At 39.3% G+C, this 26,789-nt stretch overlaps 2 protein-coding genes across 2 annotated transcripts in view; one reads left to right on the forward strand and one right to left on the reverse strand.

Moving 5' to 3' along the window:
• LOC120798044 (gamma-aminobutyric acid receptor subunit beta-3-like) overlaps positions 1-22,967 on the reverse strand; it is a 64,783-nt gene extending 41,816 nt beyond the window's left edge. Inside the window, exon 1 of the mRNA XM_040141995.1 lies at positions 22,816-22,967. Coding sequence (XP_039997929.1) covers positions 22,816-22,967 — 152 coding nt within the window. The remainder of the gene's footprint in view (positions 1-22,815) is intronic.
• On the forward strand, positions 1,386-26,624 carry LOC120798045 (gamma-aminobutyric acid receptor subunit alpha-5-like). The gene is made up of 10 exons (XM_040141998.1): positions 1,386-1,470; positions 1,614-1,695; positions 2,584-2,708; positions 4,447-4,514; positions 5,768-5,988; positions 12,000-12,082; positions 17,340-17,483; positions 24,633-24,785; positions 25,012-25,223; positions 26,325-26,624. Exons 2-10 carry the CDS (start codon positions 1,646-1,648, stop codon positions 26,622-26,624), a joined length of 1,356 nt encoding a protein of 451 aa, XP_039997932.1. The 5' UTR covers positions 1,386-1,470; positions 1,614-1,645.
• The last annotated feature ends 165 nt before the right edge of the window (positions 26,625-26,789 follow it).

Here is a 26,789-nt window from a genome sequence, read left to right on the forward strand (position 1 = left end):
AATGTTTGAAACTAAGCTAGAAGTGGGCTAATGGATAACGGGTCAAAGTATAGCTAAATGTCAATCATAAATGGTTGAAATAAAACTAAAAGTCACGGATAAATAATAGACATTTACTTGAACTCATGGATAATGTTGAAATGTCCAGCTTCTGCCTACTCCAACTGGGAAAAGTACAAATGCAATTGACCCAACCGACCTACAGTATAAACATTAGCTAACTTGTATGAAAACATTATTGCTTTGTAGCTAATTAACAGTGTTAAATAACACTTCGTACCACGACAGGTATGCAGGGGTGACTGAGTGTCATCCGACGGGGCTGCAACCACTGGTATGTGCTTCTTTAACGGCCTCACTTACGGATACAGCATGGTTTTGCTGTTGAATTCAGGGTTCAGGGTTGAAGAACCCGGACCTGATTTTTGTTCACATCTGCCCCCCTCCCTCCCGATGGCAATGCCAACGCACCTCCTCCTCTCAGCCCACCAATGGGGAGCACCTACTATAAAATTATTAGCCTCCGTCGCAGCACTCCATTCTCTCGGACCGGCAGTAGGCGGTATGTGAAAGGAGACGGAAAAAAATGTGGAGTGAATTCACTCTCCTCGGAGCCTGGCGGACAAGACCGAGGAGGCAGCCCGTGTGATGCTGCTGCCGCTGCTGCCTTTGCTGCTGCTGCAACACCTCTGGAGGCGATGCAGGAGACGCGGTGCAGCAGGCACTGAAGGAGGAAGGCGGCGTAGCCTATAGGAGGAGAAGACCAGACAGATACTACAACACTGCCTGATGGGGGACCACTGATTGAGAGAGAGAGAGAGAGAGAGAGAGAGAGAGAGAGAAAGAGAGAGAGAGTACAGAAGCAGCCCATGGTGGAGAAGCTAAACAGAGGAAAGAGGGGAGACAACCGACAAGCAAGGATTAGGTGACTGAACCCGTGATCGTCCAGCTTCGACACCGCCGACGGAGACCCCCAAGCCTCTGGTAGCTTTTTTTTTGGGGGGGGGGCAAAAAATAAACCTTGGTGGTGATGGATCTGCGTTCAGGTAGCCCCGATCCCCCACCCCCCTCCAGCTTTGTTTAATTAGACACAGAACGGCTAATAGGATTGGGGATGAAAATCAGTCTCAGGTTTTTAGTGATGGAGAGAGTGGGAAAAGGTGACGGTGGAGGAGAGCAGGGGAGAGTGGCAGGGGATTGGGGGGGGGCAGGGGGTGGCCCGTATGAATTGTAATAAGCTGATTTCAAACGCAGTGGAAGCTTTACACAATGGGGATCATACTGCAGGAAACAATTTCCTTATTTATATTTCTTTTCTGTATGATATACCAGCCTTTATAATGTTTGTGAAGATTGTGATGTGGATGTTTTGGATGTTTAAGAGTTGCACATTGCAGCCTCCTTGAGCAGAGATTGTCCCACCGCTTGATTGAGTTCCTGCGCATGCAGCGGGATAAAGAGTTTCTTTGTGTGAGTTGGGGTGCCTTGTTAGGGTCCCTAGACCTTTTGTTTTTTGGGGGGTTTTGTTTGTTTTTTTGCAGTGGCTATGATATTTTGTGATGCAAATTTCGGATTATTTTTTGTCTTTTTCTGTATGTGGATATGTGTTACAGCTTTAAACAACAAAGGGAGCAAAATTTCAGTCATGGAAAAGCTCATCCTTTCCCTCCTGCTCCTGTGTGGATGCCAAAATAGGTAAAGTAATCTTAAATGTGAAAAAGTTGCTGAAAACATTTTGAAGCCTAGCAGTTATGGGATGTCAAGAGGAATGCTATTTATCTCACTAATTAAACCTACTTAAACTACGTATCTTTGCATTGGTAGTCTTACTATAAAAGGAAAATGTCTTAAAGTTGTCATTGATTTAATAACGTTCAATCATAAGTTTCATTTTCAGTTGCAGTCAGTATTGTCAGAGTTTTTGACTACTCCGTCCGTAATTAAGTAAATTAAATTCTTGGATATTCATATATTTCTTGCTGGGGATTCCTGCCAGCTCTGCCCTCCTCGCTGTGATTGATCGCATAACCCAGCTGCACTCTGCTACAGCGCTGCTTAAGTGGCTGTCCTGCACTTAAGAAAAGGAAGAAGAAAAAAAAAAGATCTTTGGCATTGCTGTCAGTAAATCACTGGAATAGTCCACTCTTATCAGACTAGATCAATGGCTTTTAGATCACATTCTCAAAACTAGCTTGTAACCTTTGTGCATGTCTCTTTATCTGGTACTTCTTGTGCATGAAGACAGTGTTCTTTGTTTAAAAAAAAAAAAAAGAAAAGAAAGAAAAGGGTCATTTTCCTCATTTTCAAGCCAGAAAAAATGTGCTCATCCTCACAACACAATTCCTCTTGACGTATTTAGAGGGGGAACTAATTTGTTTATATTTGGATCACATGTCAAAGCCTTAATTATCTCTACTGGTAGTTGTAAGCAGAACTTATGTTCAATAATTAATCACAACAAGCCTGTCCTTAATGTAGCAGGCTAATTAATAATTATAACCATGTCATGTTTGAAGTCCTGCAGTTTAACTAACCCCAGGATGATGTTTCTCCTCATTTCCTTCCCCTCTTCTCCTCTCCTAGCCTCTGCCTGTCCTCCTCAGAGGCTCAGAAGGAGACAGGCACCAACGACAACAGCACAGTTTTCACCAGGATCCTGGATGGGCTCCTGGACGGTTATGACAACAGGCTCCGGCCGGGGCTCGGAGGTTTGCTGCGGACACCTTATTCATTTCTTATTTCTCATTTAACTTTGCAAATGCAACATTCAGGGCCCTCTTATTTGACAACAAGAAAGTCATTTCATATTCAAATATCATACTGCCGCAGTCGAGCCTCCAGGCGTGCTAACCTAACCCGCTAACACGTACTCCACTATGCAAGGCCCTGTTTCTGGCTGCAATTTCATGCACTGATTCATGGACAATTGCTGGGAGACTGGCAGATACAAGGGTAGAAACTGTGCGAGCAGATGTGGAATTTGTGCTCATATCAGCTAAGGTGAACGCACACACATGTTGTTGTCAGATGCTGTGTTTCCTTCTCAGGGATCATGAATGCATGCGATCTTTTCTTGCTCGCCACCATGGTAGGGGGAGAGTAAATCAATCAAGCCATCTCTAACACAGCCTGAATTCAGTGTGCTGTGGTGTTTTATTCTCACTCCTCACCCTGGCAACAGGAGATAACCTTGACAGCCAACAAACTGCCATTCAGGGATGGAAATTTTTTTCTAAGGGGCTATTGAAATGAAAGCTTTTCATTTTTCATGTTTGCCATCCCTGACTCCTTCCCTACCCATTTCCTCAGTGACGTAGCACTTACTGCATTTATTCAACCGATTTCCTTTATTTCATCCTCATGACATTGGTTCTCATTTCAATTTGTTTCTCTTGTACCTAAAGCACTTGTCCCATAATAGGTAGAAACAGGGCATTTTCATGCCGAATGCCTGATGTGTCATGGCAAAAGCCTGCGCTCACATCCTGGTAACGGTTGCTACCCTTGACAAGAGGGCCTATAAATACATACCAGAAAAACATTCAGGCCCTCATTCAGCATTCAACAAGCTGCTCTCCACAGCACCACCAATCCCAGCTCGCCAGGACCAAATTTATATGCAGAGAGGAGATTTTGTTGGCCTCGCTGGTACAAATGACAGAAATAAGGTGCTGCCTTTTTCACATCATCTTCAGAAGAAATGCATCCTGAGAGAAATTCATGGAAATGTGCTGAATACTGAGAGAGCTCTGGTTTGTTCTGTAGCTGGAAACCCAATGTGGGTTTTTAAATGCCAGTATTGATACCGAACACGGGTTTTATCATTCAGAGTGTTCTCAATATCTTTAAATTTGACTGTGTTCCATGCCACAAAGTTATAAGAAACCAGTATTTTCTTCAGAATTTCATATTTGTCAAAGTGTAAAAGCCTCTGAAACTACAGTTTCAGCAATTAGTTGATTAGCTTATCAACTAATTGTTGCTTGCTGCTTTTTGCTGTCTTATCATATATCATAGTGAACTGAATATCTTTGGGTTTTAGATTGTTGGTCAGATAAAACAAGATATTTGAAGACGTTACCTTGGGAACTGGAAAAATTGCTGAGGACATTATACACAATCTGATGTTTTAGTTGCAGCCCTGGGAAAAGCACCATTGAGCATTTCCAATAAAAAATGTACACAGAAAATTTGAATTTTTTTGTTGTTTTTTTGTTGTTTTTTGCAGTTTTAACAGACATTTTATGTAACTGTGTGTCACGGAAGAATCAGAATCTCACAAATATTTGGGGAAGACATGAACTTGCGGACGGCTAATATATAGGAAAAGAATCCCCAGTTTCAGTCTTATTTTGGTCCAGTTAAAATTTACTAAGATTATAATGCTTTTTTTTTAAGATTATAATGCCCACACCTCATACATTCTCAACTGTGCTATCTCAACAGAGAATGTCACAGAGATCAAGACGAATATTTTTGTCACCAGCTTTGGCCCGGTGTCTGACACAGAGATGGTGAGTTCATCTGCAGCAAACACCGTAGATACACAATGACAGAGATTGACTAAACTGGACAAACAAACACACACACACACACACACACACACACACACACACACACACACACACACACACTTGTCTACAAAGTCCATCCAGACTAGTGTCGGTATTTTTAGATTGAAAACATATATTCACATTTCATGAGACTGGTATCGCTGCTCCTTCTGTTCCCTGGAAGTACACTCATGTCCTAGTCGTGTCTTTGGAGACTGGCTCTTTTTGACTACTTGTAAATGAAATCAATGCAGATTACTTAAACTGCTAAGATTTATTGCAATGTGTCTGGGCCATTCCAACTTGTTCCAAATTATTTATCTCTTTATTAATTCATTCTATAATGAACTATAAGGTTCCACCTGGATATTAAATTGCATTAACTCTCGTCCTTCATTAAATCTTCTGTTACACCCAGCCATACTCCTGGTACACTTTGACACAGCAGTGATCAAACTTGCCACTTACCTGTAATTGACTTGAAATGTGGCAAGAGCCTCGAACAGTTCTGCGGTCCATAAAAGCATATATGTCAGTCTGCTAACAGCGTCATTATTCTGTAGGAAGGAATAATGTCTTTGTTTCTTGGTCTTTTCTCTTTTTTTTTTTTTTTTTGAAATTTGAAGCAACTTGATATTTCAAAGCGAATTAATAGACTTATGAAGGCATAAAGAAGAACTACTCCAATAGTAGGCACATTGTTTGAACACTTTGTACTGATTGGCAGTCAACTGTAAAGATGTTAAATTGGCTATCTTTCTCAATGCTCTGTAACTCTAAAAAAGCCTTTAAAGCTCCATTAGGAAAGAATTTTGTGTAAAAGTTTCCCATCTTATGAATCTAAGACAGAAAATGATGCTGCAACGGAGTCAAGAAACAGAAAGTGAGACCCTATATAACTTTAAATTCTTACTTTGGATGAATAAACACCACAGGAAGTGATTTTCTGAAGCTTAAAGAGAAATAGACAACCATCTCTTAAAACGAATTGAACACTCCAGCAAGAGGAAGGTCTTTTGCCTTCAGCATCTTTTGGTATAAACTGATCACAGGACAGTCAGTAAACATGACAGCATTGTGAAGTTTACTGGCATCACATCGCATGGCCTCGGGGTCCAAAAAGTTAGTTCTCACTACTATTTTGCACTAAATGTGCAACAAGTTGTCACCCTTATTTTCTAAAACTTAAATCTGTGTTTTACGGTTTGTTTCAGGAATACACCATAGACGTCTTCTTCCGTCAGAGCTGGAAGGACGAGCGTCTGTGCTTCAAAGGGCCCATGGAAATGCTGCCGTTAAACAACCTGCTGGCCAGTAACATCTGGACCCCGGATACCTTTTTCCTTAATGGCAAGAAGTCTATTGCTCATAACATGACCACGCCCAACAAGCTGCTGAGGCTGAAAGATGACGGTACTTTGCTTTACACTATGAGGTAGGTCATAACGCAGATGGTGTTTTTCCTCTGATGTGATTTATTCACAGAAACCGGTGTATTCTTTGGCCCTGAATAAATAACTATTGGTAAGTGGTTGCTTCACAAGAAACGTAATTATAAAATCCTTTGTTGTCCAAGGTCAGTGGTACTTGACAATTTAGAAAGTTTTTGGTAAACTGAGGAAACCTCCCATTGATGTGTCCGACAACTTTTATTAGAAGATAGTGACGGAAAGATTTGTAAGAGTACACAAAAAATTTAGAAAATAGGCAGCAGGACCAATATAAAACACTATACAGTTTTAAAAAATACAGTGATAGAAATGCTGTGTGTGAGTCAGACCGCAGGGGAATGGTGACACCCAGTGGCCAATTGGGGGTATTTGATTTCTCCATTTAAAGTCCATTTTACCATATGAGCAAGTGAAATAGTAAATATAGCGAGTGTTTTTTTTTAATTCTTGCATTTCTTCCAATATTTAATGGTTGTTGATTGTTTTCCTAATACATACCATACCAGTGACATGTCTCTTTAAATGTACAATTTTGAGAAACACTGCAGAGGGAGATCATCCATTATGAAAAGCAACCTCATTGTGAACTGTAGTTTTTGGCAGTAATGTAGTGGTTAAAAAAAAAAGACTGAAATAGGCCAACTATGAACTCCAGATGGCGATCACCATAAACTAAACCACCAGTATTTAAACAAAAATACTGAAAATTCTCTGCTTAAAAATTGACGACAAGAAATCAAGAAATTAGCCCTTTAAGATGGAAAAATGATTGTTGTTTTTTTTTAGTTGAACATGAGGTAAGCACCAGGACTCACTGTGACCTTTGGACCAGAGAATTAGAATAATTCTGCGCTTATCCTCAGGAGTTACTGTAGCTGCGAGACTTAAGAGTCACTGTATCACGGATGAGAGCACTCTATCTGATACCGGTCCCTCCCACAGGGAGAATAATGCTGGATGGAGGGCAGATTATCCATCCGGATATACTGATATACTGATATACTGCATATACATATCCAAAGAAGTGCATATTTATAGTCACCTCCTTGTCACGCACACAAAACACGCACCGTGGGTGTCGAGCATGTTAATCTTTTGTAGTGACACTGAACTTTGACCTCAAGGCTTAACAAGCGAGTTATTGTGTGAACTTGTGTGTGTTCATTTCCATATGTGTAATTTTATGGAAATCTATTCATTCATGCATTTATATAGGAATGCAAAGATGTATATATGAGTGTGTATGTGCATGTGTGTGTATGTGTGTGTGTGTGTGTGTGTGTGTGTGAGATAGAGAGAGAGAGCTTATGTGTCGACATTCTAAAAATGGCTTCAGATTTCCTGCCACAGTCGAAATGAAGCAGCAGTAGGTTGCTTTTAATCGTCTGATTGTTACAGTACTGTGCTTGTCATTACCAGCAGAGCTTAACCACAGGCAGCACTGATGTTATTTGCTACATAAACACACACTGTCACACACACACACACACACACACACACACACACACACACACACACACACACACACACAGGCCATCTGGGTACTTGCAGGTTGCAGCTAACTCAACAGCAGTGATTTCTCTTTATGCGCATTTGCACTACATGTTAGTTGTTCTTTATACGTAAACACTTTATTGTCATAGGAAAAAGGCAAATACTGGTGACACTAGTGACATTTTTTTTTTGTATCTAGCAGTCTTTCTATCTATTGCCAATGATGCTATTAACCATTGTGTTTTGTTGACCTTTGACCTTTGGATGGATAAGATCCAACAGGTTTGTAAGCAATTCCCAAAAAATGTATATGTATCAAGCTGATAAAACAATGGTAAGTATGCTCAGGTCTCCAAACAGAACATTAGGGTTATAAAACAAGATGGTGAACTACTGTATATCTTACAGTCAGTGATCCTCATGAGCCAAAGCCTCTCCAATACGAACACAAAGTTGATTGTTTAAAGAAACAAATCTCCCAATTCCTTAATATAACTATAGTTATATCAGTTTTGCATTATGTACTATGGTTTACAATAAAGATTAATTTTAGTCTGTAAATATGATGAAGTAAAAGTAACAATACCACACTGTAAAAATACTCCATTACAAGTAAAAGTCCTGCATTGAAAATGTTACTCAAGTAAAATACTTACGTTTTATTGGAAAAATGTACTTAATTTATCAAAAGTAAAAGCATTCAACTGCAGAAAGTTGTAATAATAATAAGGAATATTATGACATTATTAACGCATTAATGTGTAAATTGCATTTATTGTTGTAGCTTGTCAAGCTGGAGCTAATTTTGGTGCACCGTGCACAAGTACAGTCTCAGTGTGTTCAACATGCAGCACCACAAACACATACAACACATTCAAGACAGTCTTAAAGCACGTACAGTACACACTAGTAAACAGACATGCTGCCAAGTAAGAAACATCTCTGTGCACATTACAGATAGTATATCCACTATCACACATACTCCCTCACATCACGTATGGGTGTCAATGAAAGCTCCTCACCGGCACATTAGAAAACCATTACTCTGCGGAGGAGCGGGTGGTTTTATAGAGCCAATTTCGATGCCTTTGTCTCCATGGATAATTCATAAAATTCCCCCTCTCACATCACTATGCTATCTTAATGCATACAGCCTTGATGGCGGCCCATTATAGCCAGACACCAGATAGGCTGCAACATTTACAGCTTTTTCAGCTGGTTGAAACCTCTATACTAGTACGCAGTGAGTGCATTACACACCATTATCATTAGGCACAGATGAGTTGCCATTCTCATTCATGTTCCTAGAGTTGCCTCTAGACTGGTGAGCTTCTGTCTAGACATTGGAACATGCTCCCATACTATGAATTATAACAAGAGAGCTGCAGGTCTTAAAAAAGCATTTCATTCTGTTCCCCCGAAAAAATCCTGAATTTCATTTACAAGGGTCTTGAATATTTTTCTTGCTTGCCGTACACAGTAATGTCAGTTAAAATTTTTGGCTGATGGGAGACAATTGTTAGGAAGCTCATTGACTCATAATTTACAAGTGTTGATTTCAGGGCCAAGGCTTAAAATAACAAAAGAATTATTTTTAAAAAAATGCTTAATCAATCCATCAATTTTCTTCCCCTGGCCCCTCTTGGCCCTGAGCCCGTGCTCCACAGGCCTGTTCAGTAATCCATACGTGGGTCATTGTTAATTGATTAAGTATATTACTAGGTATTATTGTTATATACAGATAAGTACTGACAGAAATGTGATATAAATGTCAATAAATATTAACCGTCGGCCTTTTATTTTTTTGGCACCATTTGTTGAATGACTGTGAAAAATTCTCTGTGGTCTTAAAAAGTCTTAAATTCAGTTTGGTGAAAACTGCAGAAACCCATATTATGACAGTTATTTTCTGCATTTGACACTAACAGTTCAGTTTTTTTTTTTTTCAAACCTTGGATATACGATTTAACCCCAACTCCTGTGAAACTTACTGTATGTGATATAAGTTGGGAGATTTTAAAAAAGGTGCCAGTTGATGTGAAAAGACAGATGGTGCAGCATGGTGTATCAGTGGTTAATACATCATAAAGGCCCAGGACTCAAGACTCAGCCCTTTCTGTTTTGTCGTGTTGTCCAAGTGCTCGACTTTTCTGCAATGTCAGGCGAATTGGAAACTTTAATTTTCCCATAGGTGTGACGGCCCATATGCGATTCTGTTTTTTGGGCTTTTATCCCTGTGATCTACTGCCTTCCACTCAGTCCATACTGGCTATAGGCTAACAGAATCATGGGCATCATTCTAATATGCTATTGTATCCCAGTATTTGAATTAGAACTGCAATGGGGTCCATAGATTCTGACTTTAAAGGGACTGGTTTCTGGCCCAAACCAGAATACACACAAAATTAAAGGGAGCTATCTTTACAGGCATTCTTCCTAATGGGGGCAATGCCACATGAATAATTAGAACATGTTATAACAACCGACAGTCATGTTCTGATTGATTTATCCCAATGACAATCTTTCCTGTCCTCTGTACAAAATCCCTCAGCTGTTTACGACACAATAATGCAATTGGATAATCCTGCACTGGTGTGGAAAGCAAGCTGAGCCCCAAAACAGTCATCTCTATAGGGTCTTATCCCACTTTGTTATGCTTCATTCACCTAATTGGGAAACCTCCTGCCGTAGATACATACTGTACGTGCAGGAGGTTTTGGAGCATGAAGAACATGTCCCAAGAGGATTTTGCCCCATCTTGGCGACACAGTTGTCATTAAGATTATAATACAAAAAAATAATTTACCTTATTCTGTAACTCATGTAAGGGCTGCTCATAGGGCCTGGGTGGTTAAAGCAGTAAAGAAAAGCCTATGCAAGAGAAATCTTTAATGTAATAAATGTATATTTTTGTGCAATGGTTTCCACATCGCTTAATTTTCCTTAATGCAGTCCATTAAGTTCAGTGAATCCACATTATCATATCACTGTACTACTATTTATCATCATGCAAGCAGCAAGAATACCCAGAGGGATTTGATTCAATCTAGGGCAGATAGCTAAAAAAAAAAAAAAAAAAAAGAAAGAAGAGGAATTATTATCTGTGTATCCTTGAATTGTATGTCTGAGTTACTTAATAATGTGATTCTTTTAGGGCATAGAGAGGTAGCATCATGGCAGCTAAAATGATAACAGCATGTCTCAAATGATTGTGAATGACTGAGAGAAAAAGATCTGAAAAGCTGTTGTTGTGTTTGTGAATGATTTAAACAGTTTGTCATCTGATTAAATAAATACAAACATAGTAAAAATAGATTAAACCTCAAGTTTAGCAATTCAAATAAGGTTCATTAAGAGAAAGAGTTTTAAGATTAGGATTGGGCAAGACTTGGGCGGGAGAGTTTGTCCCAAGGTTAATATGGAAAAACATTGAAGTTTCCCTGTCTTTTATGGAGAGATGATTTACACAGTAACTCTGCGACCACTAGGTGGTGTTATTGTCACTGTAATACTAGTGTTGCTGATAGAGAGAAATGCAGCACTTGTAAGTGTTAGGTGTGAAACTGTACAATGATTTTACTGTTGAGAGAAAAATATCAGGGTATCACTTTCTGATATGACACCATTAATAAATAAATAAATAATTAAGATGTAATTGATGGCTAGTTAATGGTTAATAAATAATTTACTAATGCGTCAGTTATAAGCCATTAATAAGAACAGCCTTTGGGTTGGAGAAGGGCTGTGGGCCCATGGACCAAAATCCATTTAGAAACTTGATGGATTGTAGAACCCATGATTTATTAACAAATACAATTGCAGGTGACTGACAAACTTTTGAGAATGGCTCATTAAAATTGAGAAACTTGGGACCCTTCATTAATGTCATACTAACATTTATAACTGCAATTAGAAAGTGTGAAACTCTAAGTACTTATAAATGAATTTCCCTCCACCTGGCAACCCAAAAGTTGTTCTTATTAAAATCTTATAACTGATCTAGAAAGCAGTAGTAAATTATTCATTATCGATATGAATAACAAAATGTCCTCATAATTATACCTGCTGATGCTGCAACTGATTGAAATATATCAAATCAGTCCACGATAGCAAGTAATAATCTGGACTCTAATGTAGGTTTTCAGAATATTTTTTAAATTTCCTCCCTTATCACCCTCTTTCTACTTTATATTCCTTTTTTACAGGCTTGTTTAATGGTTATAATTGTAAATACAGTAAAGTCACAACTTTCTTTTCTAATTGGTTTTGGTACCCTGTAATTTTGGTGATCCAGCAATTGTCGCTATTCCTCTAATTGTACAGTGCTCTCACTTAAATGTTCAAAAGTTAAATAATATGTGAAAAAGAAACTGAATTCAAACTAAGATACTGACAGTAATTGTGCATTTCCATGTTATTCGTCTCACAATGTGTTAATTATTACATCCAATGGCAAAACTATGTTAGAGGGTTAATGGATATATTGTATATTTTGTCTTAGATTGACCATATCAGCAGAATGCCCAATGCAGCTGGAGGATTTCCCCATGGATGCACACGCCTGCCCTCTCAAGTTTGGCAGCTGTAAGTAAAATCATGTCTATTTTTTTTATTTATTTTATTTTTTACTATACTAATCCTAGCTATTAGGATATACTCTACAGTAGTAGTTTTACACTCTAATGCAAAAATCTAGATTTAGAGAACAATAACAGATTATTTTGGGCAATGTTGGACAATTAATGCATTGTTTCTTTGGCAGATAGTCATTTACTGGATTGCTGAGTTTGCTTCCCTTACATCAAATTCACGATTGTCAAGTTCACTTGTAAAGAAAGTCTGTGCAAATCTTGTCCTGAACAGCAGTCACTGTGGCCACCACTTTTTATTCATGAGACAGAAAATGTGGTGTTTCTTCTCTCAAAAATTACATAGTCTTGTTTTAACTTGTTTTCAATCAACAAACTATTCTAATAAATAACATACAAGTGACATGTGATGCAGCATCTATCTTGTACAGTATTTGGTTAATAAATAAAAGCCGCAAATATAGTATGACTTCAAGAAGATATACATGTACAACGACTAAGATCAACATGCAGTGTCACTGGCAGTAAGACAAAGGTATTAGGGAGGACCTAAACGTTACCCAGACTGTAAGTTCCTGGATAACAGTAACATGTTATCGTATGGTTTACTTTGTGGTCCTCCCTTGCAACAATTATTAAAAATTTAGGAAGAGGTAGAGAGAAAAGAATAGAAGATTACTGCATGTTCCCAAACACTTAATAAGGCCAGTGATCAGAAGGGTTTGCCCCAGTGCCTTCTTAACAGGACGGCTTTTCTGTGTCCTACCAGTGAGGACATGTATAGAAACTTGAGTGGCCCTGGGGGTATTTAAAGACAGATCTGACTAAATGCCACACCTTGGGAGCCTCTTGGGCTAAAAGGATGAGGCTCTTATCCCCAGATTTCTGTGAGACGCAGTCCACCCACACTCCCTATGTAAGAGAGGCACTGTTGAGTACAATCCAATTATGGAATAAGGAGCTGTTGGGCTTTCCCATTGCAAAATCTAACCTACTTGTCAGGGCAATGCCCTGTAGGTGAAAGGTATAAGTTTATGATAGGAATAATTTGTTAGTGACAACACTGAATTTTTAAAAGGTAAAGTGTCCTATTTTGTGGAAGATCATTGCTTTCATTGTTTTTTTCCTGAAGCTTTGAGACTAGCTGACCGCTTTTTCTGAACTGACCACCTCCCGATTTATCCTTTGTCCTCATGGGGCCTAATGCTGTGTAAACCTCTATTACAGTGCTGGACCTCCACTATAATGGAAAGGATACAACATCCGGTGTTATGAAAAATGGGAAAACTTAATCCCCCATGTACAAAAAAAAAAAAAAGCCACCAAATCTCTCCATCCCTTCCTTTCCAGAGTGTCATGATCTGATAATTCAGTACTGCCCTATGAAGGCATAGAGCAGAAACTATAGAAACAGTCAAGTTGATAAAAAATAAGGGTTTAAAGTTTTCAAGCTGGCCAAAAAGTCCAGAATCAACAAACAAAACCTTTTTTTTTTTCAGTTTTACTATCCATTTTAACATTAAAAACAAAAGTAAACTTCATTTTGTTATTTACGGTCCATATCGTACAATTAAATATATCTCTGTCTTTCCATTGTAAATTTATATTAAAAAATATATATCTATTTTAATAGACTTTAAATATGTGATTTAAAGGTAGCTTAACCACACCAAATCGACAATTTCCACTAGAGTTGACGCTGTAATGGCAGTTACTGCTAAGCTAATGGTAGTTACCTTTAGCAGAAATGTAGTGAGATTTTTCATCTGTCATGATTAGAGTTAGAAAATGCCACTTTTATTTTTGTGGAATAAGAAACTGAAAGAATTAACAAGATGTTTGTTGATGGATATTTTAAAAATATAGATAACAGCTATGGGAAATGTCAACAGCCTTAGCTAATTGTAGGAGTGGCTAGATCAATGGCTAGCTTTAACTTGATTCAGTTCTAATCATTTATTATGCAATTAAAGCACTATACATCGCTCTAAAGTTAGCCCGGGTAAAGGGCGGCTAATCCCTTAGTCTGACCTAGAGTACCTGTATCCCAGTTTCACTGCTAGTCTCGTATACACTTAGGAGTTAGAGTAATATTCTGTAGTATTCAGTTATGTTGACCACAGTGATAGGTAGCATTTCATTTAAGATGCAATCCTTTTTCCTGAAACAAACCAAATGGCAGCTAAAAGTGCTGCATTTTCTTATTTTACCATACATCTTTGGGAGTTAGAAACATTAGAAACTAGTTGAGTTGAGTTGAAGCACAACATGCAGTGGCCAGCAAATTTGCAGAGGCACAGTAGTGAGCGTTGGGATTGTTGGTGCATGAGACACAAAAGCTGTAAAACTTGCATCAGTAAAAGGCCACAGGTTGAAACCAGCTCCTACAGACAGAAGAACATTTGCTAAAGAAAACTTCTTTCTTTTAAATTACCATGATTAACATAATTGACAGCTCTGTGACAAAAAATAGGGTTGTGTTCTTGGTGAGGCAGGTGTGTAGAGACAGCTTGTTCCCCCTAATAAGAACATAAAGATGCAGATGATGATGTGAGGGGCACAAACCTGGTCCCCTGAGCAGTAAGAAAACAATAAATCATGGTCCAATGAGTCTCTCAGCCTGCCCTCAACCCACAATGCTCCTGTTGAACATATGTAGTGAATCACTTAACAATTACTCTCCTTCTTGGAGCTTTTCATATTCTAAGATATTAATGTCTGAATCATTCCTCCGATCCCAGTCACCAGATCTGAACAGCAATGAACCTTGAGGATAAGGATATTTCCTCTTTAACAACAGTCAGCATCAGGTCCGGACATGGGGGTTCAAAGTGAGGACTGAAAAGAAAAGGGTTTCAAATGAGGACTAACCAATGTGTTTAAGGAATGTAACGCTATCCCGAATCACTGCTGGGGTTCCGCAAATTCCATAAAGAGCTGGATAGAGCTTTTAACACTAGCCTAAACTCTGATACCATTTAGCTTCCACATAGCGGGAAAATACTATACAGTGGATGTAGTATTTGTAAACAGGGATTTTTGTTACATAATTTGTAACCCCACAAATTAACATAATATAGTTAATGTTGTGCTCTTTGACCTTAGAAATATTGCTTGGTTACTACTGTATGGTAGTGAGCTCGATAGCTGGACATGCTAACGATAACAGCTGATAAACACATGGTTTAATCCCTTGCTTACACTTTTGCTTGATTTGTTTTAGCCTTCCGTCTGATAACACCCACCGTTCAGGTCCCATCACGTATCCACAGTCAGCATTGGTTTTCTTATAACTATCATGGTTATGAATTCCTTAACCAAATAGACTTAGTTACCTAAGCTTATCCAAACCTAACCACGGAGGTAAAAAATCAGAAAAAGCTCATATGTGTCATATGGCTTTTGGGAAGACACTGAAAAGGACACCTAGAGACAATCTGATTAGGAACCAACCCTGTGGCAACACTGGGCTTATATAGACATTATGACGTACTGAAGATTTATATGCCGGTAACTGTGTTGTTTGATAAAAAACACATTTTGTGCAGTGAAATCCTCTGTATTCTTTTAAAATTCAGTGCGAAGAGCTACTGTATAGTAAGTGATGAATTTGGCTGAGCTGTAGCTCCCTTTGCCTCATACCCAAGGCGGGAGCAGCAAAGCATAAAGTGTGAACTGTTGAAAAGTTGGCACAGGTGCATCGTCTTGCCTGCCAAAGTCTTTAGCCCTTCCTCTGCATAATGAAATTCACCAATAATTCCTTATTCCAATCTAACTACCTTCAATTAAGATGCTGGAATTTGGCCTGACAGTGCCTAAATTTAAAGACTTAATATACTGTACACCAATATCCAGCTACCAAGTCAGCACCTAGAATGGAAATAGTCAAGTTAAGATGTTATCTGCTGGCCAGAAATAAACAATGCCAACCTTCTTACACAAGGCCAAGCCAAGGGTTTAAGTGGTGTTTGTGACAGTCAGCAAAATTCGTAGTAAACATTTAAATATTTTGATGCCATTTTGGCTTCTCCTATGTTCTATTCATAGACATTTAATGTACATAATTGTCTACTTCACACCTCCAGAAACTTCCAACCGAGGAAACAAAACTTTGCTGTGCAATTATCACTGTGCATCCTCTTCAGTGTTTGTTTTTTTTCTTAAACTCCTCAAAGCAGTGCTTGTCATTGTAGAAGAAATTAAAGCAGCTTTATTTCCCCCGTATTAAGTTGTAGCCTTTAGAGAACATCAAAATAAAAAATAAATACGAAATTGAGCATCTACCATACGTGGGCTGACGCCGGCCTCCTTTCTCATTAATTTTCCTGTCAGCAGTTACCTTCTTTTTCCATTTTCCCCACAGCCTGTCTGATTTTCAAATCCTAATATGTTTTTAAGATCTTCATCAGTAGTTTTCCAAATCTAATGCAAGTTGACATGATCACAAATAGCTTTTCAGTTCATGCTCCCTCCTTGTTCCCATCCTTAAACGTCAAAACACCCTGTTATAAGGCTGCTTCAGAAACAGGTGACAATAATCACAATCAACAGTGAATTAAATGACATGAATGATCATCTTTTCTAATACATGGTGCACTTGGACTGCATGCTACAGATACGGATGACAAAGATGTCATCCAAAATTTAGAAAAAATTCAGAGAGATGAATTCCTCTCTCCATGCAAGTAACAATTTTCATATTTTCATATTTCAGCCCTCAGAAAATGTTCGATTGATGTCCAGTGTCTGCAGGTTTCAACATGAATAAATGAGGAGAGGCCTCCGAGCCTGAGACCAGATTTCATCACAAGCGTTACATTATGGTTAATCTGACTCAGTCTGGTTGGTGCTGATAGTGGAGCTCACCTCTGACCTAGAAGTGTGGTTTAAACAAAAATATACTCAAATATTCACCCACACACACATATACAGGCATGAAAGCAAAAATCTGTTTTTGACCTTAAGCCCGCAGTCTAATCAAAAAGTGCTAGAGAGACTCTGCATCAGCACTCACTCAAATACACACACTAGCACATGGGCAGCTCTGTATAATATGATTGATGACAGGGTTGAAACTACCTGTGATATGTTACTAATCTACTGTGGTTAAAACAAAACTGTTTTTGGAATGTTTTATTTGCGATTTGGATGTTTATATATTAAAAATGAACATGATAAATTCTAAATTCACAAATTAATTTCAACTAATCCTTCTCTGTCTCTCTGTCTGTCTGTCTCTCTGTCTCTCTCAGATGCCTATCCAGTGTCAGAGGTTGTCTACACTTGGACTCAGGGAGCTGCGAAGTCTGTGGAGGTGGCGGAGGACAGCTCCAGACTCAACCAGTACCATCTTATTGGGCAAACTGCTGGCACAGAGGACATACACACAAGCAGAGGTGTGTGTGTGTGTGTGTGTGTGTGTGTGTGTGTGTGTGTGTGTGTGTGTGTGTGTGTGTGTGTGCGTGTGTGTGTGTGTGTGTGTTATGGGTGTATGTGTATAGATAGGTAAAGAACACTTAATGTACCAAAAAGAAAAAAAGAAATGCAGGTCTAAAACTAATTCAAGCAAAGAAAGGAAATGAAAATCCTTTTTTAATAATGGTATTGAAATAGTACTAATAGTAATGTAGACATTGTGGTTATAGTAGTAGTAGGAGTAGGAGTATTGGTGAAACAACAGAAGAAATAAAAGTAGCAGGAGTACAACTTAATCTAAAAGGACAAAGATCGTTTGATAATTTCAAAAGCACAAAAGGTGCAAGAAAAACGAAAAATAGGTTACATGTACCCGTGAAAGAATTAGAAGTGCAACAGACAGCTACTGTATAACATAAACTGTAGAATCCACAGTAGAATAAAATAGGACAACTAGGGTTGTACCAAAGTTTATGTAATAGACTAAAGAAAACTAAAAATACATAGGTTTGTGTATTCTTAGTTCTTAGTAACAACAAGCTATTTTTAAGCAAGTAATTTACCAATTGTCACACCATTAAACACTTTGGTAATATGTAAATTGTTGCCAGAAAACAACTGTTGTGGCGTCCATTCAAAAGCAATCACCTATGCAAGAAGTAAGTCAGTTTTAGGGATGCAAATGATTTTTATATTTGCATACATGGATAAATATGTGTGTTTCAGAATTAGTAGTATTCGTGCAGTTTATAATGACTGAGAAACATTGGATAATGCCTACCGCATCGATTACTTTTTATCACGTGCCAGGTCAGATGTGTTGACAATATTTCATGTTCCTTTACTCCTAGCATGGTTTTGTTAGTTTTGTCATTTAGTTAAGGGTAACTATGCAAAAAGTTTCACTTAACAGTTACTGGGTGTAGTGGTTTAGTCACAGCTAATCTTTATGTAAGAACTTGTTTAGGTGGTGTAACCTGTTTTAATTTCCATTTAGTAAACTCTTAAGCTAAATTATAACTGTGCTAAGTTTGAACTTAAGAAGATCTGGTGCAGTCGCCCACTGTAGTTTATTTTCAGCCACTCCCACAGACACAAACTTGGTGCTGGAAGTACTCATTGGCAAATATTAATCCACGGCTGAAAATAGTTCCTAAGGAATGCACGATGCTGTATACAGTGCATTTGTCAGTTTTTTGCTAAAAAACGATAGCCCACAGATGTTTTAGGAAATTAACCTTTTTTTAAGAGTTGTGAACTGTTTTTTAAAGTCTCTTTTTATGTTTTAAAGTTGCTTTTACATCTTTACCAGGAACTAATGCACGTGGGACCTGAGACCCACAGACAAGGTAGAGAAATAGAAAAGTAATGAGAGACGACAAGCAGTATTGTTAGTTTTGGCCTTTTCATGGGTTTCGGTGACATCAGAAAATATATACAATAATGCTTTATATTTTAATCTTTTTAAATATAATATGATTCACATTAAGTAATGTAAAATGTTAAAATTAATTCTAAAGTACTAGGATGACACTGCATTTTAAAAGCCAAGTATACAGGATACTGCACTGATTTTCACTGTGTTTGATTTACGTCACTGACTCACTCATCAGACCACTTTTAGTGTATCATTCCCCCAGTCGTCTCACTGACAACATTTTCAGATAGTTTCCTCCTAGCAAGTGAAGGGGTTCTCAAGGCAAAGATGGAGTCACACCAGATTCCTGTGGATTTAAAGAAGGCTGACGTAGCTGCTGCATAACAGGGCCCTATCTGTTGTATTTACACCCCATCATTTTCTAATTACCTAAAGAAACCTCAAGCTGACAGATCCTGACCCTGCCGAAAGGGTCTTCTACCACCTCCATAGCGCAGTAACAGTTATCCTTATTTCACTCTTACTCTTCACTTTTCTTGTATACTTTTATCATGAGTAATTTCATACTTTATGTGATGCATGATAAGTGTAATACCAAATAACGTGATGTAACTAATTCTAGATTAGAAAAGATAAACGCTGTGAGGAGAGATGGGCGTGCGAGGCGGAGAGTAAATGTGGGAAACATTATCAGGAGATCAGAGTCAATGAGTGGAGGCTAGTGGAGGAGAGTAGCCTATCCCTCACACAACCAGCTGTCTACAGGCCCGGACAGCCCTGTCAAACAACACTTATCCCCACATGAGCCCATGCGCGCGCACACACACACACAAACACACACACATAGAGCTAGAGAGAGACCTGAGACCTAGGGTTAATCCCCCCCATCCAACCACCCATCAGCTTTTGCATAAGAAGATGACATCACAGATCAGTGAGGGATTGGTTGGTTGTCTGTCTCTGAGTGTATCTGTGTGCCTGTGGGTATGGACGTTTATCTCCGTAAGTACAACTGTCCTCACAATGATGGCAAAAAGCCTACATAGTGAGAACTTTTTGACGTTATGCCCAATGACCTGGTTAATTCAGGGTTATTTCCGAGCTGTGAGTTAGGTCTAAGGTTAGTGTTAAAGTGGGACATTAAATAACGATAAGGCTTCATTTTACAGGATATGATGGGGTCCTAATTAAAAACAAGAGTTTAACATGATGGAATCAGTTTCACTTAAAATTGAATTTAGGTCCCCACAATGATAGAAGAAGAAACTTGTGTGTGTGTCTGTTTGTATGTTGGAATTGGACAGCCTTGCTCTGACACGTGGGGGGTGTGGGGGTGGGGGCGTTGAAAGGCATCTGCTTAATACTCTTATGTAAAACGGAACTGTATTACACTTCCCTCCAGTTTCTAGTAGAATCATTATTAAAAGCGTGGATTTCCCCTGTTTTTTATTCACGCACCACAACAGAAGCCTTGCCTTTGCTGGCTGACCCAGTGGTTTAAGTGGAAGGTTAAAGCGTTCGTTGGTTGAGGGACTCCATGGCTGCCCGGCTTGGGGCTGAACTGCCGGTTCCCTGGCTGGATGGTTGATCAGGTGGCTTGCTAGTTATTAGTTTGCTAGTTAGTTGACCTGTAGATAACAGGCTACCTGAATGGCAGAATGGGAATTGCCTTTTTTAAACTACTGGCTGCTGCAGTCTCTGGTAACTACAAATAAAATGATAAGGACAAGGAATATCTGTACATGCAACATGTATATGATCAAAAAATTCCCATAAACACAGTGCATGAGTCTAAAGCCACTCTGAAAGTGTTTACTAAGAACTCTGTGAGCCGCAAATGTTGATTAGTTGAAAAGTGGGACCTTACAACACAGATTTAAAGATAAAGAAAGTGCCAAAAATGTTGAACAAAATCAGGATTATATGCACACTTTCATTAGAATAAAAAACTGTACAATTTACTTTTTTTATGAAGTTTTTTTGTGTGAAATTCAGCAAGACTATGCTGCAATTAAAACTGCCCTGTGGAAGTTATGTTTACTCACCAAAACTTTGAGGCCTGACAAAACACTTGCAAACCTGGGTTTTTTTTATTAAATATTTTCAAACATGCACTGTATACATACATGTTTGCTAGCTAGCAATCATCTTCTTCCCTGCCTTTGTTGGCGCGTCGCTCTGCGTCTTTGCATTTTATCGTCACCAACTGTTTGTTAGCAGAATAGCTAACCAGGGAAACTGGTGGCAGGTGCACATGCATTTTTGCGCACAATGAAAATATAAACACGGACCCGCTCATGAAAACATTGCTTCATAGCAATAGTAGTGACCAACATCTGTACAGCGTACCTTTTAAAATATGCTGTTTTTGTGTTTTTCTTGTCCAGTACTATTGAAAACATAATATTTAAACACATAAAATGCAGTAGACTGTTGTTGTATTTATAGTGATGTTTCCAAGTGAGATTCTAAAAAATCATTCTACCATTTCTGCTCTCCTTTGACATTGTTTAATAACACCAACTACTACTTCCTTCTCCTACGGGCGATCAGGCAAAGGCCAGGCATATATAATAGTTTATCCTCTCTTGAGTATCATTTCATATACCTGTATAGACGTAACATTTACTGTGATTTGCTTCAACGTTTAATCAATTTCCAAGGTAATTTTTCCATGTATTTATATGTCTGACAGTTTTCTTGACATTACCTCGTTTGCCCTAACTCATCAAACCGCCACCATCTGGTGTTCTGACCATTACAACAAAATACTAAAAAACATTATCTGAGAATTCCATTTAGCCGAAGGACTATAGGCAGTAAATCATTATTCATGCAGCTCAAAGCTCCTGTCTGGAAACCGTCCAAATCAGTGGTGGAGATTGCTGATGACTCTGAGCTCAGGGGTCACATTCAGTCCAGTAGGTTAATTTCCTTTCAGTATGTCTTTGACTCTCTTGCTAATAACTTTTACACACCAAATATGACACTTGCACTTTTTTCATGGATGTGAAAACAGATTCTACCTTTGTCTTTTTTCGTACCTACGTGTAAATCACAACCTGAAGCCATTTTTTACAACTTTGGCAACAACTTCTGACAGTTGTGTTGGTTGCATGTCCCTGCAACATGACTGGATGTGATATTGGTGTATATACAAGTCTGCAGAGCCTCTAGTTCTTCAATTTAATGAATGTAAAGTTTCAAAATGATCTGAGAGTTGGAAGATACAGTATGTTACCCTGGAAATTGACAATGGCTGGGCTTCCAAAAAATAATATTGTTTTATTGGGTCTAGACAGAGCAATGAAGCACTTGAACCTGAAATTCAAAATAGAATAAAATTAATGATTGTCTGGCCTTTCTTATGTTGTTACTCTTGGCAGTAACAATTTGTCTCCTGGCTCTGGACGCATGGCCTAATCAAAAACAATGGACATTCTGGCCTCTTCCATGGGTCACGTGTGTTATGAGATGGGTGGATAATGAACATAGATCTTGAAACCTCATGTATGGAGTTCCATAGCTCAAGGTAATCAATGGTTGTGATGTTGTGAGCCTTTAATTATCACATATAATCTTCGACAACATTCCTATTTTAGGACATGAAGGAGCAGATTACTCGACAAGTTTTGCTTTTAAGGACATGACATCTTTAAGGACGTGGTTTTTTCTGTCTCAGAAAGCAGTATCTTTCCTAAAATAGCTCTCTGGCTCTAAAAGTAGATAAGTCATAATATAGCAACAGTTCAGTCTACTGTTTGCAGGGACTTGTAGGACTTGTTTAAGAATGTTATGCTTTGGAATATTGGTTTTGTCATCTTTGCAAATCATCAGATACCTTAACTAATGTCCAGAGGATAATCAGTCATTTGGACTCTTCAAGCAAATAAGCAAGGCAGTCGAAGGCAAAAATTGTTCTTTTTCCTACTCACCAGTTGACCAGCATGGCGGCATTATTCCCTGACATAAACGGAAGTTCCCCTTGGACGTTGTGAAATACAAATCCTTGGGAGAAAAGCAGTATGATCCACCAGGGGAACATGTTCCTCCTCATTCCTCTGCCCCCAGTCCTGTCGGGATCCATGCATCAAGGGCAAAGGTGACCCTGGGTGTCCCAGGTTGGCAGTGCCTGGATGTGTCCGGATGTTTCCGACAGCAGTAGAAGTTGACGGGGTAGTTGTGAGCCAGACGGCCTGGAGTCATGAGGGCGTCAGAGGGCCCAGATGATGGGGTTGCAGGAAGAACTAATGGTGTTAGGGATCTCTGATCGAGGCATGGCAGTGGGTGATGATGATAGGTCTTGTATATAGTGGTTGTTCGCCCTCAGCCGGGAGCACCTGCAAAATAACCAAATTTACCTCACTTTCTGGCTGCTGTCAGTTGATGCCCGCAGTGCATTTTCCTTTTCCCTTTGCACGCCAGCCAGTCCCATCAAGAATCTTTGATCATTAGTCCACAAACAGCTGCCAAATAACAGAAAAACAACATAAAAAGGAAATGATAGAAAAAGTCCACACGGTTACCCCCCCTCTCCATCCCACCAGTGATTAGCAGCAGTGGCAGGAGTGTCCCTCTCCGTGGCTTAGAGTGTGTGCTGAGGTTGTGTATGTGGTGGCTGTCAGCAGTTAGAAATCATGCATCGTGTGTGTATGTGTGTGTGTCGGCGCCTGGATTGGCAGGGCGGAGTAGGCGGGGCTTAGAGCTCTGTGAGGATCCCAGGACAGGAAGCCTCAACCCCCCCCCCTTTACTCCCTCTCTTTCTCTCACTGATGGCAGGATGCAGATTGTAACCAGGGATTAGGGAGGTTCAAAAATCCGATTTTGCCCGGAGAAAGCCTTGTGTATTACTCTGTGTGTCTGTGTGTGTGTGTGTGTGTGTGTGTGTGTGTGTGTGTGTGTGTGTGTGTGTGTGTGTGTGTGTGTGTGAGAGAGGGAGAGAGAGAGAGAAGAGAGAGCTTGTGTACATGTGCTCTAGTGTTTGGAATATAGTCATTGGATTTTTCAGTTTATCAGCGCCTGCAGTCGCAAACTGCTGCTGGCAAGAGGATTTTTTAAAGCCTCAAATGCAATCTTCAGTTGTTTAACTGAATATTGTGCCCCCTCTCTTTCTATCTCTCTGTCCGTACACTTTGTCTGTCTCTGGATTTACCTCCAACTGCCATCACTCCATTGTTGTATCCCAGACACTAGATGCATAATAATCTATTGTCATGTTCTCGCCATAATTAATACCGCTTAGCGCTCGTTTTTCTGTTTAATAATGGAAATTTGCCGTTATGTTGAACTCAATATGAAATTTTCTCTTCATCCCAGCTTCATTTTTTAACTGTTGGCCTCTGCTGCTTTCCACTCCGCAGTTTCCAACACCTCTGATTATTTCATTACTGAAATAGCAGGAAGGAGGAGAGGTACATTAGCTGCGAGGGAAGCATGAGAAGAATTTATGTCCACTTTTGTTCCTGTTTTATTCAGTGATTGAGCACCATCAGAGCAATTTCAGACACAAGTTTTTAGTCATTAGAAAATAAGCCTGGTGTGTTATGTTGTCCTATGTGATAAACACAAAATCTTTTGTGCTGTAAGGAGGTCAAATCACACATTAATAATCACTCTATGTACGAACAGTATTTAACCTTGTGTGGTTCAACCTAAAGCAGATACCTCTATCATTAGGATACATCTAACCATTCACCTTGTTTATTGTCCCCGTCTAACTTTATATCCTTTTCATTTCCTTGTGTCCCCTCAGGACAGTATACAGTGATGATGGCCCACTTTTACCTGAAGAGGAAGATTGGATATTTTGTCATCCAGACATACATGCCATGTTTCATGACTGTAATCCTGTCCCAGGTGTCATTTTGGCTAAACAGAGAATCAGTTCCTGCAAGGACTGTCTTTGGTGAGTGAAGCTGCTTATTTAGTCTTTTTTAAACTTTTTATTTATCTATGTAATATTCTTGTCATGCACATTCACACCAGGGAGAATAATAACATTTGTCCACCAAGCAGCAGCAGCACTGCGGTAGCTGGCAGTTAAGAGTTATTAAAGCGCCCAGACTGTTGCTTGTTTCCAGGCAGTTTGTAAAACTCAATTTAAACTTGCCACGGCCTTTGTTTGCACCCAGGGGTGACCACTGTGCTGACCATGACCACCCTCAGCATCAGTGCCAGGAACTCACTCCCTAAAGTGGCCTACGCGACAGCCATGGACTGGTTCATTGCTGTCTGCTACGCTTTCGTCTTTTCTGCCCTCATCGAGTTTGCCACAGTGAACTACTTCACTAAGAGGAGCTGGGCCTGGGATGGCAAGAAGGCTCTGGAAGCACAGCATCCTAAGGTACAGCTTCTGGGCACTCAGTCACATACATGTATTTGATAGGCCTTAAAATAATACACATGTAACTTTTGCGGTGTCTGTGCCATGCTGAGTCTGCTTTAGAGGATCATATCACTGGTTTTACATCTTTCAGCCCATAAATTATAAATCACAAATCACTGTCTACCATCTTCAAAGGATACTGTACTTTTAAGACTGGTTTTTTACTTTTCAACAGCCTGGTTTCGTGCAGAGATGTTTAACTTGGTTAAAACAGATCATCATTTAAAGTGATTGATTTCATCACCTGCATTTTCGTCTGTGGTGCTGTGTACGAGGATGTTGTTTTGTAATGCACATTGTTTGAGATTTCCATAAAAGCTTTGTATTCATGAGCAATGCTATCAGAAAATCATCCCTAGAATGTAAGCAAGCAAAGATGTCTTGAAAACAATGAGGTTTTTACCTTTGGACAGAGACCTCATTAGCTGTTTCCCCTTGATTCCAGTCTTTATGCTAAGCTAAACTAACTGTCCCCTGGTCCTAGCAATGAGGGTAGTGGTATCAATCTTCTTGTCTGTCAGCAAGAGACCAAGTATGTGTATATTTTATTCCCTTAAGGAACAACTTAAATATCAATGTATAAAATTAAAAAAGTATTTCCAAATGAAATATAAGTTAGTCCGTTTTAGATTTGTGAACCGCAATCAAAACTATGAAAAAGAACTTTTTTTTTTTCAATTCCAGACCAGATAAATTGCCTCCTGAGTTATCAAGATACTGATACCCATTCACAACATTGCTTATCATACAGGTTGCTTGCTTTGGTATTACCAGCTGCAATCAATCATATACCTGCATATTGCAATCATAAATAAAAGTCAAACTGCCAGACCACCAGTGGGCATCATGCTACTACCTGAGTGAAATTCAACTACACAGCAGCCCACATTCTACCAGAATGTTTTGCCAGAAATGTTCTACCTATGTGAAATCACTAATCATTCCAGACAGAATAAAACGCATTGCTTATCCCTCAATACTGGTAATAGCAGAGCAAATGGCATCTGTAGAGGTCTTAGGACTAATTCAATGTATTCAATGTAATATGTCCCGCTGTAGAAACGAGACCCCATGGTGCTTTCGAAAAAGCCCAACAACGTTTGCTCGGCGGGCGTTAACTACACCCCCAACCTCACCAAGGACGTGTCCATCTCCACCATCTCCAACACGACATCGGTGCAGCTCCGAACCTCTGAGACCAAGATGGTGGACCCCAAGAAGACCTACAACAGCGTCAGCAAGATCGACAAGATGTCGCGGATAGTGTTCCCCGTCCTCTTTGGAACCTTCAACCTCGTCTACTGGGCCACGTACCTTAACAGAGAACCGGTGGTGAAAGGAGTTGTCACCTCAACGTAATCTCTCTCTCTTTTTTCTTTTTTATTTTCGGAAACAGAGAGTTTGTGTAAGGCAGGAAGTTTGAGCCTAATTGGAAAGTGGGTGGACAAGTAGGAAGGGGGTTGTTGTAAGGTCTCTGCCCAAGACAAAAAAAAAACAAAAAAACAAAACAAACATCAGTGCTTA

Source organism: Xiphias gladius, chromosome 13 (assembly GCF_016859285.1).
Source record: "Xiphias gladius isolate SHS-SW01 ecotype Sanya breed wild chromosome 13, ASM1685928v1, whole genome shotgun sequence".
Lineage (NCBI taxonomy): Eukaryota > Metazoa > Chordata > Actinopteri > Istiophoriformes > Xiphiidae > Xiphias > Xiphias gladius.

Excerpts from the sequence above, each read along its gene's own strand:
- LOC120798045 (XM_040141998.1), top strand. The coding sequence starts at position 1,646 with ATGGAAAAGCTCATCCTTTCCCTCCTGCTCCTGTGTGGATGCCAAAAT. Across the intron at positions 5,989-11,999 it reads ACTTTGCTTTACACTATGAG|ATTGACCATATCAGCAGAAT; the intron begins GTAGGTCATAAC and ends ATTTTGTCTTAG. Across the intron at positions 17,484-24,632 it reads GGACATACACACAAGCAGAG|GACAGTATACAGTGATGATG; the intron begins GTGTGTGTGTGT and ends GTGTCCCCTCAG.